We start from the raw sequence: 19714 nt of genomic DNA on the forward strand, positions 1-19714 counted from the left end.
GAGCTGTTGGCTGCTCAGAAGGTCAATAGAAGTCACCAGCTGACATCATATGATACTTTGCATATCAATATGCACCGCTGTGGCATAGCCCGTTTTTAAGTGCTGACTCCACCCGCCTGGTATGCCGGTAGCAATAATGACGAGCGCTACGCTAGCGTCCCCGCTCCGGCCCGGTTAGAGAAGTATAATAGTATAAAAAGAAAATCGAATTTTCAGATAAAAAATCTGAGATTTTATTTTTAGGCAAAATCGTACAGCCCTAGGCCCATGTGACCACGGCGGTCACAATTTTAACGTTAATAAAGTGGGCGAGACATCGCGGGGAAACCCAACGAGGGACAATTTTGTGACTCGAAAACTCAAACATCGTTCCAGAAGTACCCGCAACTGTACAACTGAGTGAGAGAGCTAGGAGAGGGGGAGGAGAGGGGGAGGAGAGGGAGGAGAGGGGGAGGAGAGAGCTAGGAGAGGGGGAGGAGAGAGGGAGGAGAGGGGGAGGAGAGAGCTAGGAGAGGGGGAGGAGAGAGGGAGGAGAGGGGGAGAGAGAGATGCAAACAGATCTCACAAGCAGGTAAGCCACTGGGGCATGAGAAAGTTTCTAAAAGAAGGAGAGAGCGATGTGTGCTTGAGCAGAACTAGTGTAGTTTAAATGTGCAGCGGGTAATCGGCCACTGCAATGAAGAATATAGCAAAACTAACCAGTTTGAGAACAGCGAAAACAAAGCTAGTTTTAGGTTGGATATCCGACAGGCATTCACAGTGAATGTCTGAATAGTCCAACCTAAAACTAACTTCACTGCGGTGCAAAACACCTCTTCAAATTCAGCATCTGTTTTGGTTTTCCAGACCGGGCGCACGTGTCCATGCGGCGTGCGGTCACAAAAAATGGGAGGTATGCACAGAGCCTGTTCTCTGATGACGACATTTACGTTAATGCGCACCCTGGTGGACTTGCGGATCTGCAAACTATAACTTGAGCTTTAGTTTATTCTTTAGTTTATTTGTCTGTCCATCTCCTCTCTCTCTCCCCCTCTCTCTCCCTCCCTACAGAGCTGAAGGAGGTGAAGACGGTGAAGGCGGTGGGCCGACGTCGGTCAGCTTCCAGAAGAAAATCCAACCCAAAACCAGACCCAGACCCTGACCCGGACCCGGACCCAGACCCCGGTCCCACCCACACTACTCCCCTGCCCCCCGTCCCCAGCCCCGAGCCAGCTGCCAGCACTGAGGAACCAAACAGAACCAGCCCGGCTCCTAGCCCGCTCCCTGGGGACGCTCAGCCGACTGCCGACCCCAGAACCGCTTCCAATCCTGGGGAAGAAGACAGAGTTAGCCCCGCCCCTTCACCCCCGGCCTCCAGCCCCGGACCCCGGCCTCCTGATCCCGGGGAAGCAACCCGCGGGCCTAGCCCCGCCCCCGTGCCTGCCGAGACCACAGGGGGCGGAGTCAGCCCCTTGCCTATGGAGCCTACAGGGGGCGGAGTCAGCCCCAGTCCCAGTCTGGGCTGCTGTCCCGGGGAAGACGAAGGCTCTCTGTCCCCTCTGTTCCAGCGCTCGCTGTCTGAGGACTCCGGAGGCTCGCCCGCACCCAGCCTGGGACACACCACCAAACGGTGAGAGACAGAGAGGCCATTTACACCTGGCGTTAACATGTGGTTTCTGCCATCAGATTGCAATCAGATTGTATTTGATCACTTCAGCCTGATTCCATTTACACCTGGCGTTAACATGCATTTTCTGCAATCTGATTGCAATCAGATTGCAGAAATGGTTGTCCTCTCAATCCGCATAAAGTTGGTGTATCCAGATTGAGAGGACACATTGCATTTACACTTGTGTTCAATGTGTACACAATGCATCCCTGACCACCTCCGGAGGTGGTTTGGCCGATCAGATTGCAATCCTTCTTCAATGCGTTTTGGGGGTGTTTACACCTGGCATTTCAAGTGATAAAACACAATCTGATTGCAATCTGATCACAGAAAACGCATGTTAGCGCCAGGTGTAAATGGCCCCAGAGACAGAGGGAGAGGGAATGGGTCTTATGACCCTGGGTGATATTTGTGGGTTTTTTATGGTTTACTCGTCGACCGAATATTCAACCATTTGGATGTTATAGGGAGAGAGGAACACTGAATAGAGCTCAACAGTCACATGACTTTTCGTCACATCATTGCCCCGGGAGTAAGTTCCCCATTCATTTTCTCCATAGACATTTAGAGAAATCCTTATATGACGAGTTTTAAGGCTGGAACCAAGCCAACCCGTGACCTACTGAATCGTGAGTGACCATAAAACATTCATCCAAAAAGCGTTGTCAATAACATAGGGATGCTATCGGTGTCGGGTCCGACACTGTGCTCATTTACTTTACTCATACTGATCCGATACTGACACGACCGGGCCCGATACCACTTTACTGACACGACCGGGCCCGATACCACTTTACGGCAATGTGAGGGTAACCTGAAAACATCGGCCTGCTAAAAACGCCCTGAACTCCTTCTGGACAGAGACAGTAGCCTGCTGAAACGCCCTGAACTCCTTCTGGATAGAGACAGTAGCCTGCTGAAACGCCCTGAACTCCTTCTGGATAGAGACAGTAGCCTGCTGAAACGCCCTGAACTCCTTCTGGACAGAGACAGTAGCCTGCTGAAACGCCCTGAACTCCTTCTGGACAGAGACAGTAGCCTGCTGAAACGCCCTGAACTCCTTCTGGATAGAGACAGTAGCCTGCTGAAACGCCCTGAACTCCTTCTGGACAGAGACAGTAGCCTGCTGAAACGCCCTGAACTCCTTCTGGATAGAGACAGTAGCCTGCTGAAACGCCCTGAACTCCTTCTGGACAGAGACAGTAGCCTGCTAAAAACGCCCTGAACTCTTTCTGGACAGAGACAGTAGCCTGCTGAAACGCCCTGAACTCCTTCTGGATAGAGACAGTAGCCTGCTGAAACGCCCTGAACTCCTTCTGGACAGAGACAGTAGCCTGCTGAAACGCCCTGAACTCCTTCTGGACAGAGACAGTAGCCTGCTGAAACGCCCTGAACTCCTTCTGGATAGAGACAGTAGCCTGCTGAAACGCCCTGAACTCCTTCTGGACAGAGACAGTAGCCTGCTGAAACGCCCTGAACTCTTTCTGGACAGAGACAGTAGCCTGCTGAAACGCCCTGAACTCCTTCTGGATAGAGACAGTAGCCTGCTGAAACGCCCTGAACTCCTTCTGGACAGAGACAGTAGCCTGCTAAAAACGCCCTGAACTCTTTCTGGACAGAGACAGTAGCCTGCTGAAACGCCCTGAACTCCTTCTGGACAGAGACAGTAGCCTGCTGAAACGCCCTGAACTCTTTCTGGATAGACCCATTCATCACCGCAAATCAGAGGCGTTTTCTTTATAGCGTTGATGTTCCAAAACAACCCACCGTAGTCGAATAACTGTTTTTTACATAGTGATTCATTGATTTGAATTGGGCATTAACGTGACTGACAATCGCTGAAAAGAAATTTCCGAAAATTTGCATCTCTAGTATTACTGATATTTGACTTTGTACTAAGCTCTCTGTCTCCCCCTCTCTCCTCCAGTCTGAAGCAGTGTGCCTTCTGTTACCGTGACGACGTGGCCCCTCCCCTGGGTCAGGGTGTAGTGGTCGTGTTTGGGCCCACGCCGGGTTACATCCCGCTGCACGTCCTGCAGAGCCGCGCCTCGCCCGACCGACACAACGACCTCCACGACCTCACACAGGCCACGCCCACGTATGACATCACTCATCACCTTGTCGTTATTATTGTTTTGTAATGTGAATGAATTGAAATAAGAGAATAACTAAGGGTACTTCAGCTATCAATCAGTCAATCAATTAATATAACAATCGTGTGTGTGTGTGTGTGCGCGCGCGTAGGTGCAGCAGCCCAGAACAGTGTGGTGGTGAGTACTTTACACTGATACAGACTTATTGTTACAGGTGTGTGTGTGTGTGTGCTGAGGCTGCACCCTAATAGTCAACCTACCGTTAGTCCAGTGGTTCTCAAACCTTTTCTGTCATGCCCCACTTTGGAGGAGGAAAAATGTTCATGCCCCACCGCCCCAACAAAATTGTAACAAAATGGTCCAAGTTTAACTTTCATTGAAATAACATCAAGATCATGACCATTCCTTTCTATTTTCTTTCAGTAATGTTGTCCGAATAAAAAACAACTTCCATTTCAACTTTATACAAAATTTTGTGACTGCTACATCTGTGCTTTTTTAAATAATAAATTAAAATCAAACAGAAATTGCAATTGCGATCACTTTGCTAGAGCGAACAAAGTTAACCAGTTTGCTCCATCAGATAAAAATCAAATGAAATGTGCAATCACTCACTTTGTTATAACGATATCAATAAAGTTCTATCTGTGCAAAAAAAACAAATATTTGGCAAGAAAAATTTGCATTAAGTCTTATCACTGTATTAGTGACTGCAATGAACCTGTTTTGCACGGCACATATTTTCAAAATAATAACCATAAAGTGCAACCTGTGCAAAACTAAACAAAACAAGTTCAAATATTTGGCAATATGAATGAACCATCCATGGAATGAATGCGAAGTCACTACAGAAGCGGGGTTCATTTATTGCTCGCCGGGAAAGAAGTCCGACGTCAAAATGGTGAAAACATTGGTTCCGTGCTGCATTTGTGCATTTCCCCCTGCGCCCCACAGGGGGAAATGCCCCACACTTTGAGAAACACTACATTAGTCAATGAGAAGAGTCTCAGATGACCTTGTTGTCATTGGTCAGTTAGCCGCACGAGGGGGGACGATGACAATCTCCATTCAGGAGCTGCACCTTGTGGTTAAAAAGTGATTAGAACGGGGACTGCCCCAAGCACATTGTATGCAGAAATCATGTCTTATTATTATTATGATTTATATATATATAGGCACCGGATGACCTGCTAAACTAGAGTCGCTCTGCCAGTGATGTGGATCTTGCACTCTGGGGCTGGAGATATGATCCGCTCTCATGGGAGCGCGCCCACAATGGAGAATCGGTGCTAAACATGAAGCCCATTCGAGTAATAGGGATGGGCGGGAGGGAGTACTCGGGTACTCGAGTACTCGTTCATAACGTCGGCTGTTCGGGTACTCGCCCCACCCCCCACCCCTTTAGAAATTGTTGTCCCATAACGTTAGCCACAGGAAATGTGCAGAACGAATCACTTTATTGCTTCATGGTGATCACTATTTAGCTGCAGCTAACGTTATGGTCACTGGTCAGTTTTCACTTTTTGGCAGAACACCGGACCTTGTAATCCGTGGATTTACGTTACTGTAACAGTGATCATAAAGCAGAATGGATTATACCGGACATGTAGGCCTATTGGAAATGAGCCTTCTTCGCTTGTTTCACATGTCTGCTTGAACGAAGCGCTAACCAATGCTGCCATCCAACCACCGGAGATCTGAGGTAGGGACAACAGCTGCAGCTAACGTCACCTAAAACTCCCTCTCCTCACTAAAAGTGCTACAGGTAGCGCTTTTTAAATGCAAAAATGCAAACGTTATGTGTGAACAGCCCCACACACAGCAGATTACCCCTGCTCCGTCATTACCATAGTAATAGATATTCGAAATGAACTGCTTAACAATAACATAGCCAAACTTGGGTAAAGCGTGTGTTTCCACACGGACCCCCAACACCCCCCCCCCCAGCGAGTACCCGATTACTCGTTCATCATAGAAGGAGAGTACTCGAGTATTTAAATTGGTTAAAATGGCCATCCCTATCGAGTAAGGTCTGGATATGATCAGGAGTTCACTGTATGTTTATAAACTGCATCAGAGTCATTAACGCTTCTGCTGTTAGCATCGTTAACAGGCAGCTGCTGTTTGTAACATGTTTCTTTAACCCATTGATACCTGATGCAGCGTTTGCGTGTATATCCCTAATTTGTGTGTGTATCCCTTTAAGACCGCGAACCGCGTATACGCGGTTCGCAGTCTTAAAGGGATACACACACAAATGCTGCATCAGGTATCAATGGGTTAAAGGCTCGTTGTAGTTTAGTCTTTCTCTGTAATGTAGCACAGTGTTAACAATGTTACTTATAACATTCTTTCTCAGCCCTGGAACTCAAACCATTTCCTGATGGTCCAAGAATATATATCTAAATAATTAAATTAATATAATAAATGTGCCACGACTAGTTGACTCATGACTACTAGTCATACTATCTAGTCTACTAGAAAATGTTTAGTTGGGGGCAGCCCTGGTGTGTGTGCAGCCGGGACTGGTGTTCCTGGAAACTAGGGATGTTCATTTTGAAAATTTTCCAAAATCGATAATCGGTGAGAATTAACGATCAATTATCGATTATCGATTTTATTAATACTTAGAAAATTTTCAATATTTTCATTTTTTTTTTTTTTTTTTTTTTTTTTTTTTTTAACAAAATGAATGCCTATGGCAGAAAATACGAAAGACAACGTGTTCTCCTCAATGAACTCTTTATTTCAATGTGTCTCCTCTCCAACACTGCTGTCCCCGGCGCATGCCGGTGTGAATTTCTCATGTTTAAAACAGTTTTGTTGGCACAAAGGCCCGTGCCCAGCCAGAAAACTAGAGACTATATGAAGCTCCACCTCACGTTAGTCGGCTGTGCAATGGAGTGGGCGAGGAGGAACGAATTCCACCCAAACCTAGTCCAAATTTTTTTTTTTTTTTTTTTTTTTTTTTTTTTTTTAATAATTAAAAAATCGATCCAAATGCCACAGGATCGATTCCAATCCTTAACGATCGATTATCGATTTTCGATAATTGATGAACATCCCTACTGGAAACACTTCAGTTTCACCATTTTACATGCTGTTATTTAGATTTTTAGGTGGTTTTAAAGCTGTCCTCCATTAACGCCAGTTTAAACACGAGTCATTAATTACCCTTGTGCCTTGTAAATACAGAAGTTGTACACTATGGAATGTTTATTTACACCATGGCACTGTTTTTTTATAGTGTAAAAAGCACAAAACGTGAATTATTTTCCATCCTATAAATGCAAAATGTTTTTTTTTGGGGGGGTGGATTATCAGAGCCTGGCATATATTTGGCAGTCAAACATTTTTCGCTTTTGTGCAGTTTCAGATTTAAAGCTGCATTCAGCGAAGTTTTTGTGTTAAAATAAGTGTTAAATGGCTCTATATTCTGACAGCATAGAGTGTTTGGTCAGTGACTTGAAACCCCCACCCCCCCCGCTGTCCTCTATCTCTCTCCTGTAGTCCTGCATGCAGGGCGGACGTATCTCCTGTCCTCTATCTCTCTCCTGTAGTCCTGCATGCAGGGCGGACGTATCTCCTGTCCTCTATCTCTCTCCTGTAGTCCTGCATGCAGGGCGGACGTATCTCCTGTCCTCTATCTCTCTCCTGTAGTCCTGCATGCAGGGCGGACGTATCTCCTGTCCTCTATCTCTCTCCTGTAGTCCTGCATGCAGGGCGGACGTATCTCCTGTCCTCTATCTCTCTCCTGTAGTCCTGCATGCAGGGCGGACGTATCTCCTGTCCTCTATCTCTCTCCTGTAGTCCTGCATGCAGGGCGGACGTATCTCCTGTCCTCTATCTCTCTCCTGTAGTCCTGCATGCAGGGCGGACGTATCTCCTGTCCTCTATCTCTCTCCTGTAGTCCTGCATGCAGGGCGGACGTATCTCCTGTCCTCTATCTCTCTCCTGTAGTCCTGCATGCAGGGTGGACGTATCTCCTGTCCTCTATCTCTCTCCTGTAGTCCTGCATGCAGGGCGGACGTATCTCCTGTCCTCTATCTCTCTCCTGTAGTCCTGCATGCAGGGCGGACGTATCTCCTGTCCTCTATCTCTCTCCTGTAGTCCTGCATGCAGGGCGGATGTATCTCCTGTCCTCTATCTCTCTCCTGTAGTCCTGCATGCAGGGCGGACGTATCTCCTGTCCTCTATCTCTCTCCTGTAGTCCTGCATGCAGGGCGGACGTATCTCCGCAACCGTAACTCACGTAGAGACTCACGGATGTGGACAGGTGGACAGGAAATGTCCCTATCAGGAAGAGTGTCACACTTTTGTAAAAACAAACAAACAAAAAGACACCTGGGCCTAATTTCATAGCGTTGGGACATGAACATTAGAAACATACACAAAGTGTAGGAGCAGGGCATATGGGCCAGTCAGTAATCAGGTTATTGATCTTACAGAGGAGCGGTCATCCTCAGAGTTCGTGGAGCAGCTGGGAGCCATCGGCCTTCCACATGACATCACCGTCCAATCACTGTTCGACCCAACAGGTACAAGCTTCTTTCTTTCTTTCTTTCCATCCTTCCTTCCCTCCCTCCCTTCCTCTCTCTCTCCCTCTCTCTCTCCCTCCCTCCCTCCCTCCCTCCCTCCAGGGCTCGACACTAACTTTTTTCACCATCGTCCTGGAACCGTCCCAAAATAAATCGAAGCTGTCCCGAATTTAAAATCTTTGTTTTTCTACATTATTATTAGTTAAAATCATTCAAAGTCAGTCTGTCCATTCAGCAGGTGTTTCTTACTCACTGTGTGTGCGCGTGTGTGTGTGTGTGTGTGTGTGTGTGTGTGTGTGTGTGTGTGTGTGCGCGCGTCTGTGTGTGTGTGCGCGCGTGTGTGTGTGTGTGTGTGTGTGTGTGTGTGTGTGTGTGTGTGTGTGTGCGTGCGCGCGCGTGCGTGCGTGCGTGTGTGTGTGTGTAGGTCAGTGCTGTGCCCACCTGCAGTGTGCAGCGTGGTCAGAGGGGGTGTGTCAGGGCGAGGGCCAGTCTCTGCTGTACGTGGACAAAGCCATCGACTCAGGAAGCTCACAGGTCAGTTTGTTAGTGTGACGCCTCAAGTCTTCCCACAGTCATGGAAAACCTGGAAAAGTCATGGAATTTCAAAATCTCATTTTCCAGGCCTGGAAAGTTTTGGAATATCGAATTTTGTTGTGTGTATGACGTTAATTGTTACAGTAATCTTCAGTGGATGACCTTCCACATAATGTAACAAAACAAGACAATGTATTATAGCCGTTGACGTAACATAGCTCTATGTGTCCGTTTGATAATTAATATAAAAAATATATTAACATTTTCATTTGGAATTCCTGTTTTATTTCAATAGCTTCCATGTAATGTGATGCAGTGACTCAAAGCGATCTAATCCGTAGGTCACGAGTTGGCTTGGTTCCAGCCTTAATACGGATTAATAAGGATTTTTCAAAATGTCTATGGAGAAAATAAATGCGAAACTCACTTCCGGGGCAAGAGATGTCACGTGACTGTTCAGCTCTATTTGTCCAGTGTAATAATAATTTCTGCTAGTGATTCAGAGTCACCGCCTCACATTATTAAATTATATTATGGATCCTTGAAAAGTCATGTAAAAGTTTTGAAATTTCATCCATGAGCATTTGTGGGAACCCTGCCATGTGAGCTGAAGCTGGCATCAGTCTAAGCCCCGCCCCCTGCCATGTGAGCTGAAGCTGGCATCAGTCTAAGCCCCGCCCCCTGTCGCCCTCTCAGGTGTGTGTGTTCTGTGGTCGTCTGGGGGCATCACTGCGTTGCCGGGAGACGGACTGTGGGTGGAGCTACCACTTCCCCTGTGCCACCGCCGCTGGAACGTACCAGGACTGGAGCCAGAGACACACACTCTGCACCAGACACACACACACAGGTACACACACACACAGAGGATTTTTTTGGGCCGATCACCAATCGCTGGAAGCACTATCTGCTGATACAGAGATTACTGATAGCGATCACTGATTGAAGCCTTCTATTAATCATCTAGCATTGTTTATTTACTTATTTACTTATTTATTTACTTAGCTATTCTCAACAACATTGTATAAGTATAAAAGTTAAAGGGATACGCCAACATTTTGGGAGATTCTCCTATTTACCGTCTTCCCGATAGTAAAACTAGAATGTGTGTGCATTAGAAAGTGCGTTGCTCCCCTCCTGCTAGTGAGCTTAGCTCTAGGGCTGCAGCTATCAATTATTTTAGTAATCGAGTATTCTGCCGATTATTCCAACGATTAACCGAGTAATCTGATAAGATGCCGTTCAGGCTGAAAACACAACGTGCCGTTAGCAGAAGCAGGTAGACTCCGGAGGTGGAAACACGACAGAGTAAAACATTTCATCAAAAGAAACAACAAATAACAACATAGCAGCCAGACTCTGTGCTGGGATCTGGTAGCTACCCCAAAGCCCAATATGACTTCAAATGTGTCTCGCAACGAAAGCACGGCAGGGCGACTTGAGCGCTCAGAGCAGTCGATCTGTACCCTAGCATGCTAAACACCGCTGATATTTATCTCATTTAGAGATTATGGACGATGCTTTTGAATTCGATGGCCGCCCGTATTTATTTGAGCTGTAATAACATCATATGGATTATAAACTGAGGAGCTGCTATCTCTAATGTGACGGACAGCAGACTGAGCACGTTGCACCAAAATAGATAGTTTATTTTCTCATTGTCTCTATGATATAATAAGGATATGCGCCGCTGCGTGTCAGAAAATAAGCTATTTACAGGACGTAAATGCACACATTACACATTACACCCCATATTCCTTGTTTCCAGGTCGCAGCTCAAAGCATATATTATTATAGCATATAATATATTATATTGTCGTTTCAGTGCATATACAGTGATCCTTCCTTCCTATCACCGCACCTACAGTATTACTAGAGTACACGTAGGCGCGCGCATGCATTTACACACAGACGCACACACTAGGCCTGGGCGATATGGCAATTTTTTTTATCACGATATGTTTTCTTATATCGATCGATGTCGATATTTATCACGATATAAATTTATCAATAATACTAATTGCACATAAAAAGCACATGAAGAATTTTAGGGGCACAATTAAAATTCAATGCAGAGCGATATAGAATGTATTCGATACGACTCTATTAATCTCTGACCGGTTACAATTAAGTTGAATTCAATTCAAAGTATTCTCATGAGAGAGGCTCAATGCAGCTCATTGGCTATTGTTGTCATTAAATGATAACCCTTTCTTTAGTCATCTGTTTGTCCATACTATATTATGTTGTTTTAATGCAATGAACGTCTTGGTCCAAGGCTAGGTGTTGATTATGCAGCTATAGTTAGCTGCTGTTGGTTTGATAAAGGAAGCAAAGACTGTTTAAACCATAGATGTGTAATGTTATTCGGATAGCTGCTATAGATGGTCTATCTAACACAGTGGTTCTCAACTGGTGTAGCCTCAGGACCCACTATTTTCCTTGTCATGAAGTCGCGACCCAAATTTCAGATTTTTTTTTAAACCACTCAAATTTATTGCACAAAAAATAGCGCATTAATTTAATACACAATGCCTTCATGCACTGTTATAAACCTCAAATGAACAAAAAAGTGCAACAGAAGTGCAACTAGGGCTAAAAACCAATTGAAATAAGGCAGACTTGAATTACAGGCAAGTCAAACTGGTCATGCTCAGAAAGTCTTATTTGAACTGTATAAAATATGAAATAAAAGGCAGACTTATCTTGAATTACATGCCTATATGTTTTTAAACAAGTTAATAATAATAATAATAATAATAATAAAACCTGGTCATGCTAATCCAGTTTCAATAGTCTGAATTTAACTAATATGAAATAAAAAGGCAGACTTTTCTTGAATCACAGGCAGGCTATATGCTTTTTAGTTAAACTGGTCATAACTTTTAATTAAACTGGGGCCATGCTAATCCAGTTTCAATCATCTGAATTGAACTAAAATTAAATATGAAATGAAAAGGCAGACTTCTCTTGAATTACAGGCAGAGCATATGCTTCAGCTTGTTAAACAAGTAAAACTGGTCAGGCTAATCCAGTTTCAATAATCTGAATTTAACTCAAATTAAAATTTTTTTTTTTTTTTTTTTTTTTTCTTTCTTTGGGCCAATGTCCGCGACCCAATCAAAACGGCCCCGCGATCCACCTTTGGGTCGCGACCCACCAGTTGACAAACGCTGATCTAACAGATAGCATAATGTTAGCAAGATTGTCAAGTATGAAGATATTAATGTTAGCGCGTAAGCTAACGTTAGCGTTAGCTAACGCGATGTAGATGCTAATTTGATACCATTCATGACAGCCAGCTACCGCTACCCATAACCAGAACTACTGTCTGCTGCAGCTTTATCTCCCGTGTACAAATCAACGGCCTGACATATTTTAATTCCATCTGTTTATGTTACTGTTGTTTTGCCGGGCCAGGCTCTGAGCCACTCAGCCAGCCGACTGCGAGGCTCTGGGCAGAGAAAGGGATTCTTCCGCAAACGCATGCATCACATGGTTTATTTTCCATTGATGCCATTGGTTCCACTCAGTGTTGCCTTCAAATACCCCCCAAAAACGACACATTATTCACAATAAGCATTGCTGTGCTAAGCTGCGGTCATCTTTCTGAGGGGTTTTGAACGCAACACTGAAAATATTTTATCGAAATTACAGCTCATAAATTTATCATCGTTATCGGGGCCGTTTTTTTCGTGAAAATTATCGAGATCGTTTTATCGCCCTGCCCTAACACACACACACACACACACACACACACACACACACACACACACCAGGATTTTGACTCTAAACCTTTCTTTCTCTCTCTCTGTCTCTGCAGTGTCCTCTGTGTGTGTGTCGTGTTCGGCTGCTGGTAACGTCAGCGGTCAGTTGATGTGTTGTTGCTGTGGGAACCATTACCATGGCAGCTGCCTTGACCCCCCCCTGGACCCCTCCCCCCTGTGCCGGGCCGGGTGGCAGTGTCCTCAGTGCAGAGTGTGTCAGAGCTGCAGGTAACGCACGCACGCATGCACACTAGGCCTGGGTATTGTTTTAAAAAAGTACGATCAATACCAGTACCCTTAAAGCTGCATTCAGCTATGTTTTTGTGTTACAATGAGTGTTAAATGGCTCTATATTCTGACAGCAATCACTGAAATAGAGTGTTTGGTCAGTAACTTGGAACTCCCAACCCCCCACTGTACTCTTATCTGTCTCCTGTAGAGACTCAGGGGTGGCGGCGTTGGATTCGAGGTGAAAAAATACATGTAGTCCTTTAAAGGCATCATGATCTGATCTCCTGTTTCCCAGAAAATGTCAACATTTCTCTGATTGGATAAAAATTGGCATCGACCTCCGACTATCCAAGTCTCTACGAGATACGGTTGCAGAGATACGTCCACCCTGCATGCAGGGCTACAGGAGAGAGATAGAGTACAGCGGGCGGTTTGAAGTTCCAAGTCACTGACCAAACACACTATTTCAGTGGTTGCTGTCAGAATATAGAGCCATTTAACACTTATTTTAACACAAAAACATCGCTGAATGTGGCTTTAATGTCTTAATGCAATTTTTGTATGCCTCCGCCGGCGATAGCTAGGCCCGGAGGCATTATGAATTCGGGTTGTCCGTACGTCTGTACGTCCGTCCGTCCGATGAACGCCTTGATGGAATTTCATCTAATTTGCCTCAAACGTCGACTTGGACTCAAGGATAAACTGATTAGATTTTGGTGGTCAAAGGTCAAAGTTCAAGGTCACTGTGACCTCACGAACGCCATTCCCAAGTTTGTTAACGCGATATCTCAGGAACAGCTTGACGGAATTTCTTCCAATTTAACTCAAACATCGACTTGGATGCATGGATGAACTGATTAGATTTTGGTGATCAAAGGTCAAGGTCACTGTCGCCTCTCGAACCCAATTTTCAAGCTCATTAACGTGATATCTCAGGATGCCTTGATGGAATTTCTTCTTATTTGCCTCAAGGATGAACTGATTAGATTTTGGTGGTCAAACTTCAAGGTCACTGTGACCTCACGACCAACGCGATATCTCAGGAAAGCCTTGACGGAATTTCTTCCAATTTGGCTCAAATGTCGACTTGGACTGAAGGATGAACTACCGTAATTAGATTTTGGTGGACAAAGGTTAAGGTCACTGTGACCTCACAAACGCCTTTTTCAAGATTTTTAATGCAATATCTCAAGAACGCCTTGATGGAATTTCTTCCAATTTGCCTCAAACGTCTATTTGGCCTCAAGGATGAACTGATTCGATTTTGGTGGTCAAAGTTCAAGATTACTGTGACATCACAACCTCTCGTTTCATGCTCGTTAGCGTGATGCAGTATCTCAGGAATGCCTTGACGGAATTTCGTCTAATTTGCCTGAAACGTCCACTTGGACTCAAGGATGAACTGATTACATTTTGGTGGTCAAAGGTCAAGGTACTAACCTGTGCCCTCTCTCCCTGTGTGTGTGTGTGTGTGTGTGTGTGTGTGTGTGTGTGTGTCAGGTTGCGCGGGGAGGACAGCATGCTGTTGGTGTGTGAGCGCTGTGATAAAGCATACCACACACACTGCCTCACACCACCTCTGCAACACACACCCAGCACGGGCTGGAGCTGTAAGGTGAGACCGCACAGAGCCAAAGTCCCTCCCCTTCCGGTTGGGCCCTATGGTGGTGAATGGCAAGAGACAGTACTTTATTTGATTGCATTTGAATTGTGCCATGAGGTAAGCATTATGCCGTTTGTCAATTTAAAAGATAACTTTGTGGTTAAACTGTGGCACTATAAGTTATAAATCAGAAAGACTACACACTAAGTGTAAGTGATGTCGTAAGTGACGACTTAAATTGACAAAATGTGCATGTGGACTTCATGGCACATTTCAAACGGGATCAAAAAAAGGTATAGTGTTTCACTGCACCAGCATTCATATCTTCTTCCAGGGCTGGTTGGTAGCTGAAGCAGGATGTAGGCGGTCACTTTGGCTCTCTTTCGGTCTTAAGTCCCGCCCCCTCCATGGTAGCGGATGGGACATGAGCCAAACTAAAAAATCTAAAGTACACGACAAATACATTTTTCCCAAAGATGGTTTCTGTCATTTTAGGTACTTCTTATCACGCTGATGTATTTTCGAGTGCTCTTTTCCCCCATGAGGTGGTTTTTAAGTCGTTATTGTTATGATATATACTGTAGGGCTGATTGACAGCTGTGACAGCTGCTCTTAAAGCTCCTCCATCAGAGATGGCGGCACGGCTGGGGGGGGTGTGGCCTACTGCACCCACACTGCCTCCAAATGACATTACACAAGCAAGATGGCAGCTCGCTGAAACCAGATCTTTTGGCTTAATTTTGGCATAGCGGTAGGAAGTGGAGACGCACGCGTCATCCATATAATGTCAGCAGCTGCGTTTACATGCACTCTTTTTCCTCAATCTGATTGAAATCAATCGGTTTGAAGATTTTGGGTTTGCCTGGGATGTGATTTAATACGATCTGGTGTTTACATGCATTGAATAGCTGTGCGACATCCACAAAAGTGATGAAAACAACTTGACAGGTCTGCCAACTCTCACATTGACCGCGAGACGCGAGTGCATGTTCTCACCGTGAAAATTAAATTCATACTCTAATACCAACAGCCTAAAATGGAAAACATACTTCTGCGTCAAAGCCCTCGCCGGATGCGCCGAGGGCTGCATGCAGCTCCTCAAAAATGTGACTCGATGCAGCTGACGTGAACAGAGCGTGTATAATATAATGTAGATGGGGAGATAACAGGAGAGAGTGAAAGCTATTATCAAGTAGGGTTGTCCCGATACCACTTTTTTGCTGACCGAGTACGAGTACTGACATCTGGGTACTTGCCCATACCGAATACCGATACCGAGTATTTAATTAGGGGTCGACAACGTGTTTTTGTTATACGCGTTATGGTTAATTAAAAGATAACTTTTCAAGATTCTTTAGTATATATTATCTGCAGAAGTACCTAGTTTTCGCAAGACCACACAAATTTCACATAATGGGTATCACCTATACTTGATAGTCTCTTCTCTTGATGCCTTATGAAACAAAAGTTCCCCATTAAATAAGGAAATAAGGTTTCATATTAAATAAAGAAGTATGCTATGAATCAACCATTTAAACCACATATCTGTGCATCTCCTTTGTATTTGTTCTGCTGCTCTATTTTCATTCAAACATTAAACTATATGTTCCTTGTGTTCTTATGTTCATTATGTTAGGTCTCGTAGTTAGATTACTACTTTAATGTTTATTGTTAAAAACAAACTTTATCATGCTTTTATTCTGAAGGCAAAACCAATCAACCGGAAGTGACATTGTGACAATTGCTGCTAAATTCACGGACATTAACGTTACGTTCCACTTTTAAAATGTGAAACTTTAAGGCAGTATGGATTACGGGACACGTAGCATGTATTACAATGATCTGGTAAGCCTTTGCTTGTTCCACAGCACTGTGTTGTCTGCTAGAAGAGCAACTAATGTTAACCTGTAAGTTGAACAGAAAGTGTTTTAGCTTGTTGCAGGCTACGCGGCTAACTGCAGAGCTAACACAGTCAGACAGTGAATAGGCGAGCGATGTGGTGCAGGCTGTAGCTCACTCAGCTGATTACTGACCTGCTTTTTATTTCTCCTCACAAAGCGCTCCAGGTAGAGATGCAAACAAACAGGCTGTTATAAGCTGTGTTTCCATTACAGTTTTGCGCAAAATAATTGCGATATTTCTACAACTTCGACAATGTACAATTGCGACTTGTAGGCGTTTCCATTGAAGTTTTGTTTGGTCTGACGGAGCGCACACCTGAACGCAATTCCCAATTCCCATTAGCCTACCAGCAGCTGCCTGCCACAGTGGATCTGCCCCCATATCCTGTCCCCTGCATGCTCAAATCCAACCAATGGTCAATGCAAATCACAACATGAAGTTACAACACATATAAACGAGCCTGATTATCAATTCAAAATAAAATGAGTCGCAAAATGTTGCTGGCTGCGGTGAATGCAGTGAGCGCGACAGGCAGAGGAAAAAAGCCTAATAGCCTAATAGCCTACAACTGGTCCGATTTAGAGATGGAGGGGGGAAAAGGCTGATTTGGTCAATAATCACAATGTTGTGTAGCTATTATAATTATAATACTGCACCTGAAACGTGTGTAATGTATTACTCACAGTCACTGTATTCACTTCAGTCAGGAGCACGCACCGCACCGGTGTGTGCTTGCTTTTCATCCCCTCGCGCTGTGCCAAATGCGCGCACACAGGCAGCCTGTCACCATGGACCGATTTCTGCCATTAAACATTATCTATTTTATATTTATTTTGCATAACACTCGTCTTTCTGCTAGCGTTGCTTCAAAGTTTTCCATTGCTGCGGAGGTTTTGCCACGGCTTATCGAACCGTTTCTTCCTCATTTTTCGCTGCTTTTCCAAAGCAGAATGGGTCACATGACGTGCTAATGCGAAAAAACTGTTTCCATTACACTTTTGCGATAAACTGCTATATCGACACGTCTGAAAAACCACCTCATGAGAGCGCAAAAACGTTTTGCGATATTTGGGAGGTTTTTCGAAATTTACGTGTTTCCATTACCCAATTTCTATTGCGATATTTAGATTTTGCGCATTTATGAGGGTAATGGAAACACGACTATAGTGAAGCTTCTCTGCATGCATTAACAGCTGTGTGAGCCTGACGCTGGCTTGCTAGGTTAATGTCACGTTGCATGCCGTAGGTGTAAAGTGGTATCGGGCGCGCGGCCGTGTCAGTATCGGGCGAGTACGAGTACAGCAAAATAGGCCAGTATCGGCTCCGATACCAGTATCGGTATCGGGACACCCCTATTAAGTATATGCACTACATTCTCTCCTTGGGCTAGTCATTGAAATCCTACTGAAATCACACAATTGACTGATTTTGCTGGGGACTCCCCTGCGACCACTTGTCAAGCTGACGTTCGAGTATACAGGACCAGCTGCAGCTGGCAAGGCTCCAAGTTGAGGCGGACGCAGAAGTATGTTTCAGCCTTAAAGCGTGAATTATGCCAGACGTATGGGCTATCGCACACAAATGAGAGACACAGAGTCCTGACCAGAAAACATTTGGAGCTTTTATAGCCTACTCCGTGCAGGTTTCCCCTTGCTGGAGTGTTGAAAATCTCCACTTTGTCTGTGCGCATACTATAACGCATATCATACTATAGCTAGAAACTGAATGAGGCTCACCTGGTAGAACACATATCATACTATAGCTAGAAACTGAATGAGGCTCACCTGGTAGAACACATATCATACTACAGCTAGAAACTGAATGAGGCTCACCTGGTAGAACACATATCATACTATAGCTAGAAACTGAATGAGGCTCACCTGGTAGAACACATATCATACTATAGCTAGAAACTGAATGAGGCTCACCTGGTAGAACACATATCATACTATAGCTAGAAACTGAATGAGGCTCACCTGGTAGAACGCATATCATACTATAGCTAGAAACTGAATGAGGCTCACCTGGTAGAACGCATATCATACTATAGCTAGAAACTGACTGAGGCTCACCTGGTAGAACACATATCATACTATAGCTAGAAACTGAATGAGGCTCACCTGGTAGAACACATATCATACTATAGCTAGAAACTGAATGAGGCTCACCTGGTAGAACACATATCATACTATAGCTAGAAACTGAATGAGGCTCACCTGGTAGAACGCATATCATACTATAGCTAGAAACTGAATGAGGCTCACCTGGTAGAACACATATCATACTATAGCTAGAAACTGAATGAGGCTCACCTGGTAGAACACATCATACTATAGCTAGAAACTGAATGAGGCTCACCTGGTAGAACACATATCATACTATAGCTAGAAACTGAATGAGGCTCACCTGGTAGAACACATATCATACTATAGCTAGAAACTGAATGAGGCTCACCTGGTAGAACACATATCATACTATAGCTAGAAACTGAATGAGGCTCACCTGGTAGAACACATATCATACTATAGCTAGAAACTGACTGAGGCTCACCTGGTAGAACACATATCATACTATAGCTAGAAACTGAATGAGGCTCACCTGGTAGAACACATATCATACTATAGCTAGAAACTGAATGAGGCTCACCTGGTAGAACACATATCATACTATAGCTAGAAACTGAATGAGGCTCACCTGGTAGAACGCATATCATACTATAGCTAGAAACTGAATGAGGCTCACCTGGTAGAACACATATTATACTATAGCTAGAAACTGAATGAGGCTCACCTGGTAGAACGCATATCATACTATAGCTAGAAACTGAATGAGGCTCACCTGGTAGAACACATATTATACTATAGCTAGAAACTGAATGAGGCTCACCTGGTAGAACGCATATCATTAAGGCTTAGTCCTTCACGCAGCCGACCAAGGGTCCAATCCCACCTGCAGTCATTTGCTGCATGTCCTCCCCTCTCCTTCCCTGCCTTCCTGTCGCTGTCTAGCACATACTATCCTATCATAAAGCTCCTCCCCTCTCTGTCTAGCACATAATACTATCCTATCATAAAGCTCCTCCCCTCTCTGTCTAGCACATACTATCCTATCATAAAGCTCCTCCCCTCTCTGTCTAGCACATACTATCCTATCATAAAGCTCCTCCCCTCTCTGTCTAGCACATAATACTATCCTATCATAAAGCTCCTCCCCTCTCTGTCTAGCACATACTATCCTATCATAAAGCTCCTCCCCTCTCTGTCTAGCACATAATACTATCCTATCATAAAGCTCCTCCCCTCTCTGTCTAGCACATACTATCCTATCATAAAGCTCCTCCCCTCTCTGTCTAGCACATACTATCCTATCATAAAGCTCCTCCCCTCTCTGTCTAGCACATA

General features: G+C 44.7%; 1 protein-coding gene across 1 annotated transcript in view; it reads left to right on the forward strand.

Moving 5' to 3' along the window:
- LOC310798517 (histone-lysine N-methyltransferase 2C-like) overlaps nucleotides 1–19714 on the forward strand; it is a gene marked incomplete at its 5' end in the record, with an annotated part of 164777 nt that overhangs the window by 7413 nt on the left and 137650 nt on the right. Inside the window, 8 exons of the mRNA XM_083661052.1 lie at nucleotides 1051–1609; nucleotides 3576–3746; nucleotides 3893–3915; nucleotides 8190–8279; nucleotides 8704–8813; nucleotides 9510–9660; nucleotides 12634–12805; nucleotides 14309–14423. Coding sequence (XP_083517178.1) covers nucleotides 1051–1609; nucleotides 3576–3746; nucleotides 3893–3915; nucleotides 8190–8279; nucleotides 8704–8813; nucleotides 9510–9660; nucleotides 12634–12805; nucleotides 14309–14423 — 1391 coding nt within the window. The remainder of the gene's footprint in view (nucleotides 1–1050; nucleotides 1610–3575; nucleotides 3747–3892; nucleotides 3916–8189; nucleotides 8280–8703; nucleotides 8814–9509; nucleotides 9661–12633; nucleotides 12806–14308; nucleotides 14424–19714) is intronic.

Source organism: Poromitra crassiceps (assembly GCF_964638095.1).
Source record: "Poromitra crassiceps genome assembly, chromosome: 2".
NCBI lineage: Eukaryota > Metazoa > Chordata > Actinopteri > Beryciformes > Melamphaidae > Poromitra > Poromitra crassiceps.